The 22,332-nt window shown below is 45.2% G+C and overlaps 2 protein-coding genes across 3 annotated transcripts in view; both read left to right on the top strand.

The window, feature by feature from the left end:
* ERBB2 (erb-b2 receptor tyrosine kinase 2) overlaps positions 1 to 22,332 on the top strand; it is a 121,288-nt gene that overhangs the window by 31,083 nt on the left and 67,873 nt on the right. The gene's annotated exons all lie outside the window — the stretch shown is intronic.
* Positions 15,458 to 17,143, top strand: LOC143769115 (uncharacterized). Its single transcript, XM_077257693.1, has 3 exons — positions 15,458 to 15,935; positions 16,011 to 16,094; positions 16,296 to 17,143. Exons 1-3 carry the CDS (start codon positions 15,831 to 15,833, stop codon positions 16,509 to 16,511), a joined length of 405 nt encoding a protein of 134 aa, XP_077113808.1. The 5' UTR covers positions 15,458 to 15,830; the 3' UTR covers positions 16,512 to 17,143.

A 22,332-nucleotide genomic window follows, 5' to 3' on the forward strand; every position in this document is an offset into this window, starting at 1 on the left:
TTTTTAGAAATAACCCTTTAACTGTGGATCTCATGGCAAGATCTGGAAAGGTACCTCACTTTAGCAGTAAATAGTGATTGTATTCAGGACTTCAAAAATGTTTAAGTTTTTGGACTCCACTCTAGAGTCTATTTCTTATTTCTTCCGGAGGCCTGTATTTTATTTTTAACTGGCCCATTTTAACACAGCTCAAGTTATGAGTGTTGCTGCATCTCCCATCCTATTTGACATCCGGAAGTTCAGCTGGGAAAGCTGGTTTTACTTGTCACTTTTAAACGTCTGACGGGAGTCTTTCAGGAGAATATTTTGTTTTTATACGTCTGCTGAAGTTATTGAACAGTCAACTCTTCTCCTATGGTTACTCTTATATAAGGAAACGTGGCCATCCTAATAACTGGAATTTCATCCTGCCTTTCCCTCATCCATGGTGAATATTGGTTCTGATTGGAGATGACACCCTCCAGTTGCTAGAATCCATTGGAGCCTCTTTGCCTCCACTTTTAAAGTTACACTCAAGCTTTTTTGTTCTCGACCATACAATTTTCTACCTCCAGCATCTACTGTAACCCAGCACATGCACCTTTCCTTTTGCTATAACCCTCCCTTTTCTCCTTCACCAGCCTCTTTACTATTTTCTTGCCTGATCCCTATTTCAACTACTTTCTAGAACTTTTCTTTATATTCTCTTCTCCCTACGTCCACCCACATCCCTTTTTTCTTGTACCTTTCTCCACGATTTCATCCATGCTTTGCCTACACACTATTGACATCTACTGTTTGTCAAACACCAGTGGTACCTGCCATACCACAGATATGGCACAAGATACTGGCAGATTTATCATACGACTAACACCTTCCATTTTTGATGGAACCTAATGCCATATCATAGGGTCCATTGGGTTCTGTTCTGTTGTCTGTCATTTTGAAGTGAACAATAACCCATTAGATATGATGACCTTTGCCATGTAGATTCCAACACAAATGTGAACAGAAATATCTTCTGTTGCCTGAGGGTAGAAATGGACGCTACGGACTCTGCATGCAGAGTGGAAAAAGGATTTACAAAGTAATCCCAGTCTACACTCGTTTCCAACGTAGTCTAGTATTTCTTGAAGACATGAGACTTTAGAATCACAATGAAATATGCAGCCTTAAGAAAAAAATGTAAGTTCAAAGAATGATAAGTTAAAAAACAGATTTTCTTTTTCAAATCATACTTCCTGTGCTTTCAGTTTAAGTAATACCATGTAAACGAGTTTTCAAGGTCCAAAAAAGATGGACTTATATTACAACCAGGAAAACCGTGTCGCTATGTCTTTTGCAGAGTAAAGCTGCCACAGTCAAAACAGGCCCAAGGTTAATTTGAGTATGTAATCATACGTGTGACATTTGACCTTCTCCGTTGACTTTTAAAGTGGCTTAAAGAGAGGCAGACAAAGTATCTCAATGGCCACAGAATTTTTCTCTAATGCCAAATTTGACCTCTGCCAGAGCATGGTGGACTAGCCGTGGGAACCAAGATGATGGGGCAAGATAAGAGGCAAAGGTCCTTTCTATTAATATCGTAGTCAAGTGACTAGTACTCATTATAGGAGCTGATTAACATCTCAAAACTCTGGTGCCACCATGGTGCAAAGTAAGTAACTTAAGCCTCAAATGTCCTATGAAGCCTGTATTGCCAATTTGCCGATTTATTGGCAACTGTCTAGATCACATGGTGCAAAGCTCTGAGGTTATCAAGAGTCAAATTTAATTTATATTCATCTGTCAGTCATTTATTATACAGACTGTCTGGTGTGCACTTTTGGAGTTCAAAGAAGATATGTGGTTATGATTCATTAGTGTTTCTCTGACTAAGGCTTCATCTGAGACTCGTGGCTGATGAGTGAAGAAGTTGACTAATTGTGGAATTAGTCACAGACTTTCTATAGAGTTATTTAGCCATACAGTTAATGTAGAATTCATGGTAATGTCTAGACCTCTTGAACATCAATGTGCGAGATTGTAACCATTCAGTGCAGAGATATTGCTGTAGCTAGCAAAGAATAAGGCAATCAAAATGCATAAAAATACATATATTTGGTATCGCCGCGTTCAGAAATGTGAAGTGTTCTCCGGCATTTCAGGCAGCATAGGTCCAATTTGCCATTGTCTAATCTATGGTTGGGGCTATCTCAGCTCACTCATTAACCACTAGGGACTGCAGGGTCAGGATCTCTAGTCTGTACAGGAACCGACAGGGTCAGTTGAAGTTTTTAGTGTGTTGCTTATTTTCCCAAGTGAGTTGCTACATTATCATTAACAGCAGCTCTCCTTGGCTAATGTTAGGGTTGGTGGATTGCACTAAATAAAATTAATAATAAAGTGTAGTTGCAACCCAGGGTCCACCGTGCAGAGATGTATAACTGCTGCTAGAAAGCAATGACGGCACTGTCAGCAAGCGATTGCTTGTACACACAGAGTTAACGCCACTCAGTGTGAACAAGAGGTAGAGTTCCAAGCTCTGTTATTCCACAGAGAGGAACAGCACAGACGAGTACTGAGTAGTGAAGAGCGAGTAAGCTCGCTACTCGAGTTTCTCCGAGCATGCTCAGGTGGTCTAGTTTAGTCGACGCAGCTGCATGATTTGCGGCTGCTAGACAGCTTGAATACATGTGGAGATTGCCTAATAAACAGGCATTCCCCACATGTATTCAAGCTGTCTAGCAACCGCAAATCATGCAGCTGCGTCGACAAACTAAATCTCCGAGCATGCTGAACTACTCAGAGACCACCCGAGCATGCTCTGAGAAACTTGAGTAACGAGCATACTTGCTCATCACCAGTCCAGTTAAACGTCACTGAACAAGCACATGGACTGACCTCACACTGCAACTGAACCGTGTCACTCTCACACTGGAAAGAAGCAGTGCTCTTCAACTGAGCTGTGTAACTCGCACACAGAAACGAAAGAGATGCTCTGCAACTGAGCTGTCACTCACACACAAAAATGAAAGAGATGCTCTGCAACTGAGCTGTGTCACTTGCACACAGAAACGGAACAGAAGCTCAGTGTAATACCCTGACTAGGGTTGTGCTTGTTCTGGATCTCTACTGTGCTAACGGCACACATGTAGGAACCAGATGCTAAGCTAATTGTCCCCACTGTCGCTAGCTGCCTGCCTATGTGTACAGTCCCAAGCTAGATACACACACAACACTTGCAGACAGAGTGGTAGATTCTCCTCTCACATAGCCATACATAAAATGATACTAGCACATCAGCGTGCACCTCTGAGAACCTTTTATACACTAAACTCATGTCCAGACGGACAGGACCTTGCCCGTGGACCAATCCAGAGCTGCCACATCACCAGAGCAGCTGACGTCCGTCCACAAATGAGAAGACACCACCTCACGGACATGCTCAGTAAGGTGATTTCTGGACTTAGACTCCAGAGCTTCAGACTTACGCTGCCTATCGCTGGTTGCTATAGACTAGGCTGGAGAGCCAGCATTAACCAAATGAACACTGTGAGCCTGAGCAAGACGCTGGGATCGCCATCTATGCTGAGCAGCACCCGCAGTGACTGAGTCTGAATGGGAGACTGCAGAGGGAGATAAGGCCTGGGATTTTTCCCGTGCAACGGGGATATCCTGAAGCCTAACAGCTAATGTCAGCCATATACTTCTACAGGTGCTCTCACAAAATTAAAAAATCATCAAAAAGTTAATTTAAGTTCTTCAATACAAAAAGTGGAACTCATATATTATATAGAGTCATTACAAACAGCGTGATCAATTTCAAGTGCTTATTTATGTTGATGATTATGACTTACAGCCAATAAAAACCCAAAAGTCATTATCTCAGTAAATTAGAATACTTTATAACACCAGCTTGAAAAATGATTTTAAAAATCCAAAATGTTGGCCGACTGAAATGTATGTTCAGTAAATGCACTCAATACTTGATTGGGGCTCCTTTTGCATCAATTACTGCATCAATGTGGTGTGGCATGGAGGCAATCCTACTGCGGCACTGCTGAGGTGTTATGGAAGCCCAGGTTGCCTTGATATAGCAGCCTTCAGCTCGTCTGCATTGTTGGGTCTGGTGTCTCTCATCTTCCTCTTGACAATAGCCCACAGATTTTCTATGGGGTTAAGGTCAGACGAGTTTGCTGGCCAATCAAGCACAGTGATACTGTTGTTTTTAAACCAGGTATTGGTACTTTTGGCAGTGTGGACAGGTGCCAAGTCCTGCTGGAGAATGAAATTTCCGTGTCCAAAAAGCTTGTCGGCACAGGGAAGCATGAAGTGCTCTAAAATTTCCAGGTAGACGGCTGCGCTGACTTTGGTCTTGATAAGACACATTGGACCAACACCAGCAGATGACATGACTCCCCAAACCATCACTGATTGTGGAAACTTCACACTAGACCTCAAGCAGCTTGGATTGTGGCCTCTCCACTCTTCCTCCAGACTCTGGAACCTTGATTTTCAAATGAAATGCAAAATGTACTTTCTTCTGAAAACAACACCTTGGACCACTGAGCAACAGTCCAGTTCTTTTTCTCCTTGGCCCAGGTAAGATGCTTCTGGTGTTGTCTATTGGTCATGAGTGGCTTGACACAAGGAATGCGACACTTGTAGCCCATGTCCTGGATACACCTGTGTGTGGTAGCTTTTGAAGCAATGACTCCAGCAGCTGTTTACTCCTTGTGAATCTTCCCCAAATTTTTGAATGGCCTTTTCTTAACAATCCTTTCAAGGCTGCGGTTAGCCGAGTTGCTTGTCCACATTTTTTTCTACCACACTTTTTCCTTCCACTCAACTTTCCATTAATATGTTGGATACAGCACTCTGTGAATAGCCAGCTTCTTTAGCAATGACTTTTTGTGGTTTACCCTCCTTGTGTTGTGGAGCGTGTCTCATTGACTGCCTTCTGGACATCTGTCAAGTTAGCTGTCTTCTCCATGATTGTGGATCCTACTGAAACACGCTAAGGGACCTTTGTAAATGCTTAGGAAGCCTTTACAGGTGTTTTTTTTTGTTAATTATTCTAATTTACTGATATAATGACTTTTGGGTTTTCATTGGCTGTAAGCCATAATCATGAACATTAGCAGAAATAAACACTTGAAATAGATCACTCTGTTTGTAATGACTCTATATAATATGTGAGTTTCACTTTTTGATGATATTCTAATTTTGTGAGAAGCACCTGTATAATGGGGACCATATGATGCTCCATATATAATGGGCCCATAAGATGCTCCATATATAATGGGCCCCATATGATGCTCCAGTATATTATGGGCCCCATATATTGCTCCAAACTTAAAAAAAAAAACAAAAAACAAAAATAAAATACTCATCTCTCCTTGCTGGCCGCTGCTCTGCTCCGGACTCCTCAGCATCGTCATCTTCCGGCTTTCTGCACTGTGATTGTTCAGAGCAGAGGGCGCACACTAGTGACATCATTGCACCCTCTGACCTGAAACGTCACAGTCAGAAGACATCGTAGCAGAGGATCGGGGAGAGAAGAGAATTTTGTGAGAAGCACCTGTATTTTTTTTGTCTATTCCTTGACAATACATTTTGCAAGTAGCCTATATATAAATCTATAGCTCCATAACTCCTTTGTAATTGCAGAAATCTTTACAATAGGTTAGTCTACATTCCAATTACATGGAGCAGAACTCGCGTGTACGCAGCTTACGTTACATTCCAACCAGTTAACCAACCTTTGATCGACTCTGTGACACTTGTTTTTACTGCATATCATTACCTGAAAGACACGAGAAAGTGCCATTTGTGGGATCTTATTGTTCTCTGTCTGGCAAGAGTACACACTGTATCCACCAAAACAGGCTGACAGTTTCTGGTGCATTTTACAATAAAGGTCATGCACAAGTATTTTCCCATTGAATATTAGTAGGCGTGCACTACCATTATAGGTTTAGAAATTCTTATATTTAAAGTGGGACTGAAACTGATACTCTGATGTCAGAACTAAACAATAATACAGAGATGATCTCTACTAGTCAGGTGCTGCACTTCACTTTTGCAGGTATTTGATTATATTGTGACCCCGTGTAGATGCAAGGCGCTCTTTGGGTGTGTTCTCCTTGATTGATGAGGTTCCTTATATGCCACTGTGAATCTTATATACAACATCTTTTTCCATGTATTGCATTTTTAGTACATTTACCATATTGGACTAATTACTGTATATACTCTTGTATTAGCCGAGGCACCTTCGGTAATGTTGCCACGAAAAACTGGGAAAACGTATTGACTCGAGTGTAAGCCTGGTATGGATTGTCCCCTCATCCCTTTCCTGGTATGCATGGCTCCTCATTCCTATCCTGATATGCATGGTTCATCATCCCCATCCTTGTCTGCATGGCTCCTTATCCCCATCCTTGTCTACATGGCTCCTCATCCTTATCCTTGTATGCATGGCTCCTCATCCTTATCCTTGTCTGCATGGCTCCTCATCCCTATCCTTGTCTACATGGCTCCTCATCCTTATCCTTGTATGCATGGCTCCTCATCCCTATCCTGATATGCATGGTTCCTCATCCCCATCCTTTTCTGCATGGCTCCTTATCCCCATCCTTGTCTACATGGCTCCTCATCCTTATCCTTGGATGCATGGCTTTTCATCCCTATCCTTGTATGCATGGCCCCCATGAGAAAAGGATTTAAAAAACCCAAAACATCCTACTTACCTTCCCTGTGCTCCCTCGCTGCATCTTGTTCCAGTGCCAGCAGCTGCAGAGGCCGGGCAGTCACATGTCCCCGCTCATTAAGGTAATGAATATACACTCCACTCCTATGAGAGTGGAGAGAGGTGAATATTCATAACTTTTAAGTAGTGCGCAACCATGATCGCCCAGCAGCTGCTGGAAGCCGGCGGTTGCTGCTGACACTGCGCGCTAGAAGAAAAATTTATATTCACTGCCAGTGCAGTGAATATTCATTTCTTTTTAGCAGCGGGCACAGGCTTTAGCCACAGTTGCCAGCTCCTGCCTCCTTTGACCCACTGCTCCCCCTCCCCTGCCATCTTATGGGACAATGACTCGAGTATAAGCCGAGGGGGGCGTTTTCAGCACAAAAAATGTGCTGAAAAACTCGGCATATACTCTAGTATATACGGTATTCCATGGAAGTATCGGTCCTCAATAGAGATGAGCGAACCCAAACTGTAAAGTTTGGGGTTCTCCTGGGAGTCCGAAGAAGGGAGAGAGAGATATTCCGGCTCCAAGATTCGAGTCCCCATTGATTTCTATGGGTTCAGGTTCAAGTTTGGGTAGAGTTCTGGTACCTCAACTGAACTTTGGACTAAAGTTTGGTCGAACCCGGCGAACCAGAACATCCACAGGCCCGCTCATCCCTAGTCTTCAATACTGAGATTATATACTATGTATAGTTTTCGTGTTCTTTATCTGATTTATTATGCACTTGCTTTTGAGCAGATAATGACAATAATCATCTATCTTTAGTACTTTTAATGGTTTAAAAGGGGTATTCCCATCTCCAAGATCCTATCCCAATATGTAGTTGGTGTAGTAGTAATAATAATAATAATAATAATAGTATTAGCAAATACATGCAATTAGAAATGTAGTACAGTTCTTCTGATAAGCTATGTCGCTTACCCCATGTGGAGAGCAATGTAGAAGCTTATACAACCTGCAGTAACCACCGATCGACCAAACCGCTGCATGACCAGCTCTATCCTCACCTACTGTATTCTCACCCATCCCTTGTAGATTGTGAGCCTTCGCGGGCAGGGTCCTCTCTCCTCCTGTACCATTATGTATTGTTTAAGATTATTGTACTTGTTTTTATTATGTATACCCCTCCTCACATGTAAAGCGCCATGGAATAAATGGCGCTATAACAATAAATAATAATAATAATAATGTATCCATGGTAATTACAATTACCCCTTTAAAGGGAACCTGTCACCCCCAAAATCGAAGATGAGCTAAGCCCACCAGCATCAGGGGCTTATCTACAACATTCTGTAATGCTATAGATAAGCCCCCGATGTATCCTGAAAGATGAGAAAAAGACATTAGATTATACTCACCCGGGGGGGCGGTCCGGTCCGATGGGCGTCGCAGTCCGGTCCGGGGCCTCCCATCTTCTTACGATTGCGTCCTCTTGTATTCACTTTGCGGCTCCGGCGTGCTTTGTCTGCCCTGCAGTGCGCAGGCAGCGGGAAAGGTCAGAGAGGCCCTGCGCACTGCAGTACTTTGCTCTGCTCTCAACAGGGCAGACAAAGCACGCCGGAGCCGGAGCGTGAAGACAAGAAGAGGACGTAATCCTATGAAGATAGGAGGCCCCAGACCGGACCGCGACGTCCATCGGACCAGACCGCAGCAGGACCGCCCCTGGGTGAGTATAATATAACCTCTTTTTCTCATCTTTCAGGTTACATCAGGGGCTTATCTACAGCATTACAGAATGCTGTAGATAAGCCCCTAATGCCGGTGGGCTTAACTCATCTTCGATTTTGGGGGCGACAGGTTCCCTTTAACTTTGTATGTGTAATCACTTTTAGTCATTATATAATACAACTTAATATATTTTCTCATTATACTGAGCCTTGAACTTGTGCTATGCAGGTTTTTTCTATTACCATAAATGAAGGGTATGGCTTAAAAGATAATAGTCAATTAGATCCATTATAGAAAGAAATAATCAGGGTCCATTACTAACAGAAAGGTACATTCACACCTATGAGAAAAAATCCATTGTGGATTTTTGTAGCTGATTTTCTGTGAATTTTGCCCTGTGCATTACAATGGATAAAATCCCAGGAAGGAATTTACATTCTGCGGAATTATAATGTCATTTTACGTGTGGAAAGTTTTTGAAGTGTGTGGATGAAATTTGTTAAAGGGAACCCGTCCACCCCCCCCCCCCCCCCAGGCGTTTTTAACTAAAAGAGCCACCTTGTGCAGCAGTAATGCTGCATTCTGACAAGGTGGCTCTTTTAGTTCTGGGTGCCATAACTGCCGAAATAATCAGTTTTGTAATTTGTCCTTAATACCTTTCTTCAGTCCTGGAGGCAGGCCTTTTCCCCCCTGCTGCTCAGCGCTGTTTGAAATCAGCCGGCGCCTTCGCTCTTTTCTCCTGCCTTGGGCAGGCGCAGTGAGCGCTGCCCGTCCTCTGTCCTCATATGCAGTCTAGCTGACTGCGCCTGTGCGGCCGCCCTGCCTGGGAATCCCAGCCCCGCAGTGTCTTCTGATTTATTCTCACTGCGGGGCTGGGAATCACAGGCAGGGCGGCCGCACAGGCGCAGTCAGCTGGACTGCATATGAGGACAGACGGGCAGCGCTCACTGCGCCTGCCCAAGGCAGGAGAAAAGAGCGCAGGATCATTTCAAAACAGCGGTGAGGAGACGGCGCCCGGCGCCAAGAGGATTTGAGTGACGGCTGTGTGGCGTCTGCAGCAGGGGGGAAACGCCTGCCTCCAGGACTGAAGAAAAGGTATGTAGGACAAATTACAAAACGGATTATTTCGGCAGTTACAGCACCCAGAACTAAAAGAGCCACCTTGTCAGAATGCAGCATTACTGCTGCACAAGGTGGCGCTTTTAGTTTCAAACGCCTGGGGGGGTGACAGGTTCCCTTTAAAGTGTGAACACCTCCTACGGGAATGTAAGAATTATGATTCTATGTAAAAAAAAAAGACTCTACTTTAAGATATGCTTTTTAGCAGCAGAATATATGACAATTCCCCTTTGGTCCCATACTAAGTCCTATGTCTTCTGCCATGGCGCCCCCCACCTCCAAGAAAAAGGTATATTGTGAACTTTTCTAGTGACTTCTGCAGATTCATCCAGGCCTGTCTTTTCATCCATGCTGCGTAGGCCTGATCTCAGAAGGCCGTTGCTAGGAGACCCCTCCACAGACATGCAGGAAATGTCTGCTCAGAGCAGCTGCATTAAGCCCCCCACTCCTACTAACATGTACTCAATGCCTTGAGGGGCTTAAACTCCACAAGAGGGTGTGGGAAGGTTATAGATCCCTGTGGGAGACCGATGTGGAGGTCACACGTCTATTTCTGATCTTTTTTCGTTTTCAAAGGAACTAAAGTATTGTTTAATTCCTATTATGCCGTCCCACCTAAAAATAAATGAAGCAATGTTCTATGGCTGTAAAATATTCATCTGTGTAGAAAAGCTGACCTGTATGCTAAAAAATGCTTTGTGGTTCCCTTTTCTACACAATATATTATTAAAATTCACCAGAAATGTAGAATAGGTGTCGGTCTGATGGCTGCCATCCACAGGCAAGTTTGGCCAACAGAACCCGAACGTTCATGGCACTCAGAAGCATATCTCCCAACTTTTGGAGAACAGAAAGAGGGACAGATCATGTGGCGAATTTTGGTCATTCCCTTGGCCGCACCGTAATCCACACACATTTACCGTTTATTTCTCCACTGGCAGGAGGAGTTGTCAGAGGGGCGGTGGTAGTGAGGGAAATTCAGCAAACACCTGAGACTGCAGGGTGTAGACCCAAATCGGGGACTGTCCACTGAATCCGGGACAGTTGGGACTACAGATGAGTGGATCAATTCACAGGACTGCAGTCCAGCATCTAGATGAGTGCTATCTGGTGGCTGTACAGGAGGCTGGAAATCACCTACCATCTGGTGTACCCAGGGGCGGATTATCAGAGGGTCAATATGGGCGGTAGCCCAGGGCCCAGTGGTGTGGGAGGGCCCGACTCTGTGACTGCCCGCCGGCATTTATGTGCCCCCGGACCCGGTGGGCAGAGAGAGGGGGCCCGCATCGGGCCCCTTCTCATCTGCTCACCGGGCCCCTTCCGGCGCTGCGGCGGTTTCCTATTGACGTGCGGGCGCGCGCCCGCACGTCAATAGTTAACAACAGCCGCCAGCCAATTGGAGGCTGGCAGCTGAAGTCGGCCGCAGCGCACACGTCGCCGGCATCTGATGTCATTGTCAGTCGCCGGCGAGTGTGCGCTGCTCGAGGGAGCTCGCCGCCTGGAGCGCTGGTCAGGTGAGGAGACTCTGTTTGTTTGTTTTTTGTTTTGTTTTTTGATAAGCTAACGATGGACACACTGGGGGCAATGCTGGAGGACACACTGGGGCAATGCTGGAGACACTGGGGCAATGCTGGAGACACTGGGGCAGATTGCTGGACACACAGGGGGCAATGCTGGAGACACTGGGGCAGATTGCTGGAGACACTGGGGCAATGCTGGAGACACTGGGGCAGATTGCTGGAGACACTGGGGCAATGATGGAGACACTGGGGCAATGCTGGAGACACTGGGGCAGATTGCTGGACACACTGGGGTAATGCTGGAGGACACACTGGGGCAATGCTGGAGGACACGCTGGGGCAATGCTGGAGACACTGGTGCAGATTGCTGGACACACTGGGGCAGATTGCTGGAGACACTGGGGCAATGCTGGAGACACTGGGGCAGATTGCTGGACACACTGGGGCAATGCTGGAGGACACACTGGGGCAGATTGATGGAGACACTGGGGCAATGCTGGAGACACTGGGGCAGATTGCTGGACACACTGGGGGCAATGCTGGAGGACACACTAGGGCAATGCTGGAGACACTGGGGCAGATTGCTGGACACACTGGGGGCAATGCTGGAGACACTGGGGCAGATTGCTGGAGACACTGGGGCAATGCTGGAGACACTGGGGCAGATTGCTGGACACACTGGGGCAATGCTGGAGGACACACTGGGGCAGATTGCTGGAGACACTGGGGGCAATGCTGGAGACACTGGGGCAATGCTGGAGGACACACTGGGGCAATGCTGGAGGACACACTGGGGCAATGCTGGAGGACACACTGGGGCAATGCTGGAGGACACACTGGGGCAGATTGCTGGAGACACTGGGGCAATGCTGGAGACACTGGGGCAGACTGCTGGACACACTGGGGCAATGCTGGAGGACACACTGGGGCAGACTGCTGGACACACTGGGGCAGATGATTGCTGGAGACACTGGGGCAATGCTGGAGACACTGGGGCAGATTGCTGGACACACTGGGGGCAGGACTGGAGGCATGGGCAGAATGTAGACACGGGGCATGATTGGAGACATGGGGCAGAATGAAAGACATGGGGCAGGATTGGATCATGGGGCAGGATGGATACGATGGAGACAGATGGGGCAGGATGGGGAGATCATATGGTGTAGAATGGATACTCATGAGTGCAGGATGGGAGAACATATGGCTGGAGCCAGGAATGAGATACACGGGGCCAGGGTGGGGAATATTATTACCATAGGGGCTAATTAAGGGATATTATTACTGCAGTGATGTATTTACTTTATTTTTTGAGTATACTGTTTTAAATGGGGGGGGGGGGCGGTCCTGTTACTGTGTAGAGTGACACTATATCGCCTTTTTTTCTCCATGTGGTGTAATGTAGAAGTTGTGAAAAATTAAGTAATGTGTTCTGCAAGCAGAGCTCGAGATAACTGTGTTATTTCCTGCAGAAACGAGTCCTGGCTGGAAGAAATGATGGCGATCTGTGCTGAATGAAAGATGAAGGACTTCACCTAGATATGTCACTGGTGAGTCAGTGTTACCTATACACTGACACTATACACTGTATACTGTATACAGAGGTCCTGTGTACAATGTCACCAGTGATCACTGTATTACCTATACATTATATACAGAGCTGTGTATAATGTCACCAGTGATCTCTGTATTACCTCTACACAGACACTGCATACTAAGTACAGATCTCCTGTGAATACTGGCACTTATGGTGATAGTATTGTTTTTGTTTTTTAATTACTGATCAGTATTGTAGTATTCAGTCACTATGTGGTGGTAATATGTGGTCTGGAAATGGTGTTGTGGTATTTGTCCCTTGAATGTGCTATTTGGTCACCAAGTGGTGGTAATATGTGGTCTTGACATGGTGCGATGGTATTTGTTCCTTGTATGTGATATTATTCGATCACTGTGGTTGTAATTTGTGGTCTTTTCATGGCGCGGTGGTATTTGTTCCTTGTATGTGATATTATTGGTCAAAATATACCTAAATTGTATTGCAGATTTTAACAAATATTTAATAGGTTACAGTAGAGTAGGGCCCGGCCATTTTTCTGGAATAATCTGGTTCGAGTATAACATGACCCCCGTCACATGACCCCCGTCACATGACCGGGGGGGGGCCCACAGTGTCTGAACAGCCCGGGGGCCTGGCTACCCTTAATCCACCCCTGGGTGTACCTGGCGTGGCTTTTGATTAAGGCTACTTTCACATTTCCGTTTTTTTGCTTCCATTGTAATGCGTCATTTTGGGAAAAAAACGCATCCTGCAAATGTGCCCGCAGGATGCGTTTTTTCCCCATAGACTTGTATTACCGACGCATCGCGACGTATGGACATACGTTCCATACATTGTGCACTGGATGCGTCTGTATTTGGCGGACCATCGTAGCGAAAAAACGTTCAAGGTAACGTTTTTTCGTATGTCGTGTCCTGCATTTTCAAGTGCGCATGCCCGGCCGTAACTCCACCCCTTCCTCCCTGGGAGTTTACTATGGGCAGCGGACGCGTTGAAACACTGCGTCCGCTGCCCACGTTGTGCAGAAAATCACCACTGTCCGTCAGTACGTTGCGCCCACACTTTGTGACGGCCCCGTACCGACGGAAGTGTGAAAGAAGCCTAACCAGGGCTGGTGCCGTCATCTGTGCCTCATGCACATCTCTAGTTGGGACCAGTGGATTTATTTTTTGTACATTCATTCACAGTCGGAGCTGCCAGAGCTTTTTCATCTTTATGTATCTTCACTATATGACTTGGTGTCTGTAAGGCCGTGTTCACACGTTGCATAAATACTGTGTTTTTTGTTTTCTGCAGATGTCTGTACCAAACTACACAGTAAGAATCTTCTCCAATTTTTGGTGCATTTTGTAGGCCTTTTCCTCAAATTTTGATGTGTTTTTGGTGCAGATGTGAAGCCGCGTTTTTAATGTGTTTTTTGTAGTACAGAAAATCTTTAATTCTGCACTTTATTTATTATAAGCATAATACCCAAGCCCGTATTCCCCACAAGGGAGTGGGCAACACTTCACATAATGCTACAACATACTAGTCCCACAGTTAATCAGACTGTGGTCAAAGAAGTGCTACATAACAATATTAAAATACTACATATCTTTATTACAGATATTAAAATACATACAAATACATAGATACACAGTAGACAAGGTGCCTCAAACAAACTAAAAGAAAATGAGGTCAACTGGAGCAAGACAATTTATCAATGCACATGCTGTAGTGTTGGAAAAATGACAGTGCGGCTTCTGCCAATAGGCCATAAAGACAGATAGAGTCAATAGAATGTCAATATTCCTGTTGTGTAGTAACAGGGCAAAACATATAGATTGGGCCTGACCTATCAAAAGTAGATGCATATGATTCAAGGCAATCTTGCCAGTAACATAATGCGGCTAACACGAGACCTGGACCATAGATCTATTATAGTCTAAACGCCCTCAATGTTTCATACCGTTATATCCATAAAGACATTTATGTTCCAACCACCCTCCGTCATGTGCATATTACCTGGATCTGTGTCGCTCTCAAAAGTGCTCTGCCGAGTGGCACGCTGTACCTCCTAGCCCCGATGCGCGTTTCGCATGTGCTTCTTCCTGGGGGGGGGGGGTGTCTATACGGTAAGCATCATGCAATTTATGCAGCCGAGTGGCCACTAAGATTTAAGGGGCGGGATAATAGGGCATGCGTCATCGGGTAGCCACCCACTCAGTTTGAAACCGGCTGGGAGCTATACGCCCCAAAAGTGCCAAGATATCATATTTGCCGGTACAAAGGATGGAATCGTGTGGGTGCGTACGTGCTATGAAAGAACAGAACCGCCATCGAGACCCCCAAAAGAAGTCATATACATTACTATAGGTCTCAAAATAACCAGACCGTCGCAACCGCCCATGCAAGTAAATTCACACACAATAGCAGAGACGCTAGACTGACCCACCGGGCAGCGTTGGTCTGTAATAACCGCATGTATCAAGATTGTAAACAACGCTGTGTGTAGATTAAAACAATAAGCAAACAATCATATTCAGATAATTGGGGGGAGAAATTAGCAATCACACATTTGTAAGATATTTAAAAATATAAATGGTCACATTATTAGCTATATCATATCACCTGACATGAAAACCCTACACATAGACGAAACTAATAATGCTCTACAATATGCATCTATAAAGATATATTTAATACATATAGCACCAAAACCAAGATTTGATGACTTAGGCCGCTTTCACATTTGCGGTTGTGTCCGCAGCGTTTCTTCCGCAAATATCTGCATGCGTTGTGTATTCCTATCTTTAACATTAACGACGCATGCGTTTTTCTATGTTCGCGTTTTGCCGCGTTTGACGACGCATGCGTCGTCTAGCCGTCTGCGTCTTGGCGCGGAAATGCAACATGTAGTAATTTTTAGAGGCGTCAATTTGCCGCCTGGAAACGTATGCGGCTGATTGCGCAAGGTTTGCGCCCAAAAAACGCATTGTAGTCTATGTAAACGCATGCGTTTTTCAGTACATGCGTTTGCTTGCGTTTACCGACGCATGCGTCTCAATTGAGAAAAACATGTCTAGACACTGATAAGCCACCCCCCACATACAAGGTGATAAAGGGAGGTAGTGGACATTTGCAGGTCACTAGTCAGCAGACTGCCTTGCAGACGAGACGCCCCACAGCCCCTTGGATCAGCAAACAAGCCTCAGAACTATGTGAGTATATCCTATCCAATGCATTTCTTTTCTATAATCTGTGTCTATGTGCCCTAATTTCTGTCATTCCTTTCTTTCTGCACACATCAGAATGTCTTCTTCTTCTGATGAGGAAACGCCTGGGCCTGCACAAGGGGAACATGTCAGCGAAGTGAGTATTCACCTCCTCAGATTGTATTCACTGTCACATCTACACATATGACAATGTATATTTTCCCTTTTTCAGACCACTTCTTCTACAGCGGAAGAGACTGGGCAGGAGACTGGGCAGGAGCAGCGTAGTCATGGCCGGGCAAGACGGCGGCATCGTGTAAGTATAGCTGGCTGAATGTGTATTGTATCCTCACTTTATAATTCTGGAATCTTCATTTCTTTCTACTTCTCTCTTTCTTTCCCTTTTGCTTCAGCACCAGTGGTTTTTTTTACTTCAATATTCATGCCATTCCTCTGATTCTGTTTTCTGTCTTCCGTATGTGAACGCCTCCTATATTAATGTACTTTTTGTTGTTAGGTTCCAGAGGAGGATGAGGACCTAATTGAGAATGAACACCTCATCTCCCTGGTTCACGAGCGAGTCGCATTGTGGGACACCCGGGATCCACTGCACGCCAACAATGTGACGATCCGGAGGCTTTGGAATGAGGTGGCCGCAGCGTTGTGGGATGGCTGGACCAATGCCCCGGCTCGGGTCCGTTCTGCATTTGGTAAGTATCGCAATGCAGTGTGATGTAGTCAATACCTTGGCCATGCTCACACAACTGTGTATGATGTGAGAAAGTCATTACTTTTTCACAGCACATACAGTTGTGTGACCATGGTCAAAAGACCATTGTCCTAACTATTATGTTTTGTTTTGCCAACAGTGTCAAAAGTGAAAACACGTTGGAGATCGATGAAGGACCGCTTCAACAAGGACCTGCGCCAAGAGAGCCGGCTTCCAAGTGGTTCTGCAGCAAGGATACGCAAATACAAGTACCACCGCATCCTTGCGTTTTTGAGACCAGTCCTTGCACGAAGAACGTAAGTATATTGGTTAAAAAAGAAAAAAAAAATGGTGTATAATGCAATTTGTTGCTGGTCATTATTTCCCATCAGTATTTGTAATCCGAAACCTTGATTGATTGATAGATGCAGCAGTGGGGTACGTGTTCTTTGAATACTTTCCCTCACATAGTTCCTCTCCAGGTTTTGGCATACCAATACTGATTTGAAATACTGATCAAATACTGAGAGTGTGACGGCAGCCTGCACAACAGATCTATACTCAGCAAGTTAGGTGTCAGAAATAATGAATTCAGGATGCCAATGGCTCCTCAATTCATTTTTCCTGACACTTGTCCTGGTGAGTATACAGGAGGCTTGTATGTCCTCTGTCGTCAATTCGTATTTCCCATCAGTATTTGTAATCCGAAACCTTGATTGATTGATAGATGCAGCAGTGGGGTACGTGTTCTTTGAATACTTTCCCTCACATAGTTCCTCTCCAGGTTTTGGCATACCAATACTGATTTGAAATACTGATCAAATACTGAGAGTGTGACGGCAGCCTGCACAACAGATCTATACTCAGCAAGTTAGGTGTCAGAAATAATGAATTCAGGATGCCAATGGCTCCTCAATTCATTTTTCCTGACACTTGTCCTGGTGAGTATACAGGAGGCTTGTATGTCCTCTGTCGTCAATTCGTATTTCCCATCAGTATTTGTAATCCGAAACCTTGATTGATTGATAGATGCAGCAGTGGGGTACGTGTTCTTTGAATACTTTCCCTCACATAGTTCCTCTCCAGGTTTTGGCATACCAATACCTTGTATAGAGATATGGCTTGTATTGTCTCCATCATCTCTTCATAGTTTACATCAGTTTTTTTAATCCCCAAGGACTGGTCGATGCATGCAGAAGTATAGCATGTTGTTTTATGAAACTTTTATTCCTACTGTTGAACTCCTGGCTTGCAAATTCTGATGTAAAATTCACTACAAATAGTAGTGTGACCTTTCCCTATCTGAATGTGTATCTAACTGTTCAGTTATCTTTTTGTAAATGTTTTGTAATATTTTTTTTTTTTTTTCCGCAGCACTTGGAGCTCCACTGTTGGCCCAGGTTCTGGAGCGGTCCTTCATCAGTCAGCCACGGACCCGTCCGAGCCATCCTCCAGCGCTGCAGCAAGTGGGCCTGCCACACAACCTGGAGACCAGGAAGCTGGTCCATTAGGTGTTCCCCTTCCCCAGTCCTCTGCCTCTAGCCAATTTTTTATGGGTTCCTCCCGGCAGCGGCAGAGGGCCGCGGACAGGTCACTCATGCCCGAGTTTTTGCACTTGAGCTCGGTCTTCCATGAGGGACTCAAGGCGATGGGTGACCGACTGGATACTGCCATTAGTCATATGAGCACACGTATCCAGGAGGTAACCACAGCCCTTGCCCAAGTGAAAGCCGACCTCCAGAGGCCAGCACATCATTTTTTTAATCAGATAGAACAGGGCATGTCGGAACACCTTAGTCCTGAGCTCCAGATTACTGTTATGCAGGCCTGCAATGCTGCTTACGTGCAGGCTATGCAGCAGAGTCGGTATTTTCAGCAGACAGTGGGGACATTTCCAACAGTGCCCACACTGTCACGCTTTACATCAATGCCGACATCTGCTGCATACCACTGCACGGCCACCTCCATTCCAAACACTTCCGGACCGTATTATCGCACCACCACCATGCCCAGTGCAGTGGGTCAGCCCACCGCCACCACCATGACAACTGCTGCTCCTGCTTGGGCCTCCTCCACTGCCACCAGCATGCTGCCGCCGCCGGACCCTGCCCTGGTGTTTCCTGGCACCACCACTACCAGACTGCCGCCGCCGGACCCTGCCCTGGCGTTCTCTGGCACCACCACTACCAGACTGCCGTTGCCGGACCCTGCCCTGGCGTTCTCTGGCACCACCACTACCAGACTGCCGTTGCCGGACCCTGCCCTGGCGTTCTCTGGCACCACCACTACCAGACTGCCGTTGCCGGACCCTGCCCTGGCGTTCTCTGGCACCACCACTACCAGACTGCCGTTGCCGGACCCTGCCCTGGCGTTCTCTGGCACCACCACTACCAGACTGCCGTTGCCGGACCCTGCCCTGGCGTTCTCTGGCACCACCACTATCAGACTGCCGTTGCCGGACCCTGCCCTGGCGTTCTCTGGCACCACCACTACCAGACTGCCGTTGCCGGACCCTGCCCTGGCGTTCCCTGCCACCACGACAACGTGCCCGCGCAAAACAAGGAAGGGGAAAGGCAAAAAAAAACAAAAAACCATAGCTATCCCTTCCCCCTCACCTCCCAATGTGTCTGTAATGTCTGGTTTGTCTCACCCTTCCAGTGTGTCTCAACCCTCTCATGTGTCTAGCCCTATCCCTGAATATCCTGACCCCAGTAGTTTCATAGCGCCTTCTCCTGCCACCCCTATGTCGGCTACAGTAAGCCAGACCTCACTACTCAACACCCCACAATATCGGCACTCAACCCCAAGCAGGCGCAGTTAATTTTTTGGTTTGTGTGTGTTTAATAAACCTGTGTTTTTTGCCCCAATAAGGTTTGGTTAATTGTGTATTTCGCCACCGTCACCACACAGCATGCGCCAATAACAAATTATGTGTCAAACACATTTTTGGGGGCCACCTCCAACCTCCAGTACCTACTTAGCAGAACACTGAAGCTTGGTGTGTTTGGTTGAGAGATATGAGGTTGCCCCCAAAAATAACACTTGTATTTTCTCCAAAAACAGTTCTTTCTGTTTACTCCGTGACTTTTGGTTGCACACAGAAGACAAAATGGTGGTAATACACAGCACAACTATACTCAACAGGTCCTTTCTTATCCGAAACATTATTTATGACCCCTGACCTGCTGATTTTAGAAATGCATTGTATTACCTCCATTTTATCTTATTGGTACATATACATATATTTCACACAAAGTGAAGGAACAATGTACATGGCATATCTATACTCACCCGGACAAGTGTCAGGAAAAATGAATTCAAGAGCAAATAGCATCATGAATTCATTAGTTCAGACACCTGACTTGATGACTATAGATCTCTGGTGTAGGCTGCCATCACACTGTCAGTATTCGCTCTGTATTTTACAGCACTATTTGTAAGCCTAAACCTGGAGTGGAACTATGTGAGGAAAAGTACATTAAACAGATATGCACCACTAAAAGAATTTAACTACCGCTCCTGGTTTAGGCTTACAAATACTGACGTTAAGTACTGGACAAATACTGCGACAATAACGGACATCGTCTATACAGTCTGCGGCAAAAAGCTAATGGTGAACCAAGACAGGACTCACGTCAACAACCTAAGCCCAAAAACCCAAAGTGGTTTGTTAAGGAAATAGATAGGAGACATGGTGAAGAAAGTAAATCACAATTATTTTATTTGAAAAAACATTAACATTCCAAACATAAATTTGCAGACCCGAAACCAGCAGTACATTTTACACCATATTGTCCTGCCATGGCACACGTCCAATGTCAGAATCAAAAAACGCTGCAAATTGGTCCCGCATGTGGCCTACTTCAACTGTTGACCGCAGCGGGTGATGACGGTAATCAGGCAAAGGGTTGGCAACAGGTTCATCAAGTTCTATGGTGGGTCGCTCCTTAGCCAGAATGAAATTGTGGAGAACCACACAGGCTTTAACTACCTCATCCACTGTCTCCATTTTTAGATTTATTGCAGTTGCTAGAATGCGCCATTTGGACACCATAATCCCAAAGGCACACTCTACTGTTCTGCGTGCCCTGGTTAGTCTGTAGTTGTAGATCCGTTTTGTGCGGTTCAAGTCCCGACTTGAATAGGGCTTCAGGAGATTTTCACTCATCTGAAAGGCCTCATCCCCAACCATTACAAATGGCAGCGGTGGGCCTTGAGTGTAGGGGAGTGGTCGTGGCTGTGGGAAATTAAAATTTTTGCCATAAACACGTCGGCCCATATCAGAGGTTTTAAAAGTCTGTGAATCGTTGCCACGGCCAAAAGCACCAATGTCCACAGCAATGAAGCGACAGTCCGCATCGGCTATTGCCATAAGAACTACTGAAAAATATTTTTTGTAGTTGAAGAACTGTGATCCCGTTCTGGCTGGTTTGGTAATCCGGATGTGCTTCCCATCCACCGCACCCAAACAGTTGGGAAAATCACAAACAGTCCAAAATTTGTCAGCAATTTCTTTCCACATGTCCTCCGTGGGTATGGGTATAAATTCCTCACGGAGAATGGTCCATAAAGCCCGGCAGGTTTCAAAAACAATTCCGGACAGCGTGGAAATCCCAAGGCGGTACTGGAAATGAAGGGATGACAAGCTCTCTCCAGTTGCAAGAAATCTGTAGTAAGAATAAATAATTTACAAAATAGGCAAAAAAACATCAGACCTGCAAAAAATTTTGGTTAGCTTTTGTTTAGAATTATTACGTACCTTAAGGTAACCAGGAGACGTTCCGCTGGTGGAATGGCTCTACGGAGCTGTGTGTCCTGTCTCCGGATGGCTCCTTGGACACGATCAAGCAAATCCCGGAAAGAGTCTTGTGACATCCTGGTATATTCTGGGAATTTTTCTGGGTTCTCATTGAGCTCGCCATACAGGGTGTGATATGCACCACGGCTCTCACGCAGTTCTACAATGGGGTGTTGCCAAAACCGCCTACGCCTTGTCCTTCTCTGTCTTTCCCGGTTTCGGTGTTGCTCCCAAGCAAACGCACATGCCAGAAAAATCTTGATGCTCAGATCTAGTTTAAAGTAATAGCTATCCATGTGAAGATCCATCTTCTCACAGGACACAGGAGCAAAATCTGAAGATTTCAGCTGTCCTAGGGTCTATATATATCATTATATAAACAGAAAACTATAGTACTGTGAAGATGAAAAATAGTGCCTATTAGTGCTATATATCAAATTTTACGTGATAAAATTACAATAAATTCATCTTAAATACAGCACAACAATATATAAGAGGTAGAATCCCAAAGTAACTTAAAACAACCAGTGAATAATAATGTTAGTTTAACAGAGTGCCAATATTACCGTGGACGTCTGATACACAGAATTATCATAAGGATGTATTGATCCAGGATGAAATGAGGGTGATAACCCCCCCCCCTTGCAGGCCGGGGGCAGGTAAAACACCACTGTCATTCAGTACTAGATCTAACCTCCAATGTGTCCATGAGACGTAAACTAACAGATGAAAAATGCAGTAATGCAATTACAGCCAAAGAAAATATATAAAAAAGTTTATATGCCAACGGGGTTAATAGAATCAATAAAAGTAGAAGTAAAAAGGACTGCTACAAAAAAATGAATGGCAAACTATTCGAAACACTAAAAAAGCAAAAAAACCAGAAATGGAAATTAAACAAATATACCACTTAAATATAAAGTAATAAAACGATTAAAACCAAAGCATATTAGGGTATAAAATGCCTTGATTTAATTTTTGGCAAAAATGACACTGTATAATGTGGAGAATTTGTAAATACATATACGGTACATTAAAAAATTATTA

The sequence above is a fragment of the Ranitomeya variabilis genome, chromosome 4 (assembly GCF_051348905.1).
Source record: "Ranitomeya variabilis isolate aRanVar5 chromosome 4, aRanVar5.hap1, whole genome shotgun sequence".
Lineage (NCBI taxonomy): Eukaryota > Metazoa > Chordata > Amphibia > Anura > Dendrobatidae > Ranitomeya > Ranitomeya variabilis.

Excerpts from the sequence above, each read along its gene's own strand:
- LOC143769115 (XM_077257693.1), top strand. The coding sequence starts at position 15,831 with ATGTGCCCTAATTTCTGTCATTCCTTTCTTTCTGCACACATCAGAATG. Across the intron at positions 15,936-16,010 it reads AAGGGGAACATGTCAGCGAA|ACCACTTCTTCTACAGCGGA; the intron begins GTGAGTATTCAC and ends TCCCTTTTTCAG. Across the intron at positions 16,095-16,295 it reads GGGCAAGACGGCGGCATCGT|GTTCCAGAGGAGGATGAGGA; the intron begins GTAAGTATAGCT and ends TTTTGTTGTTAG.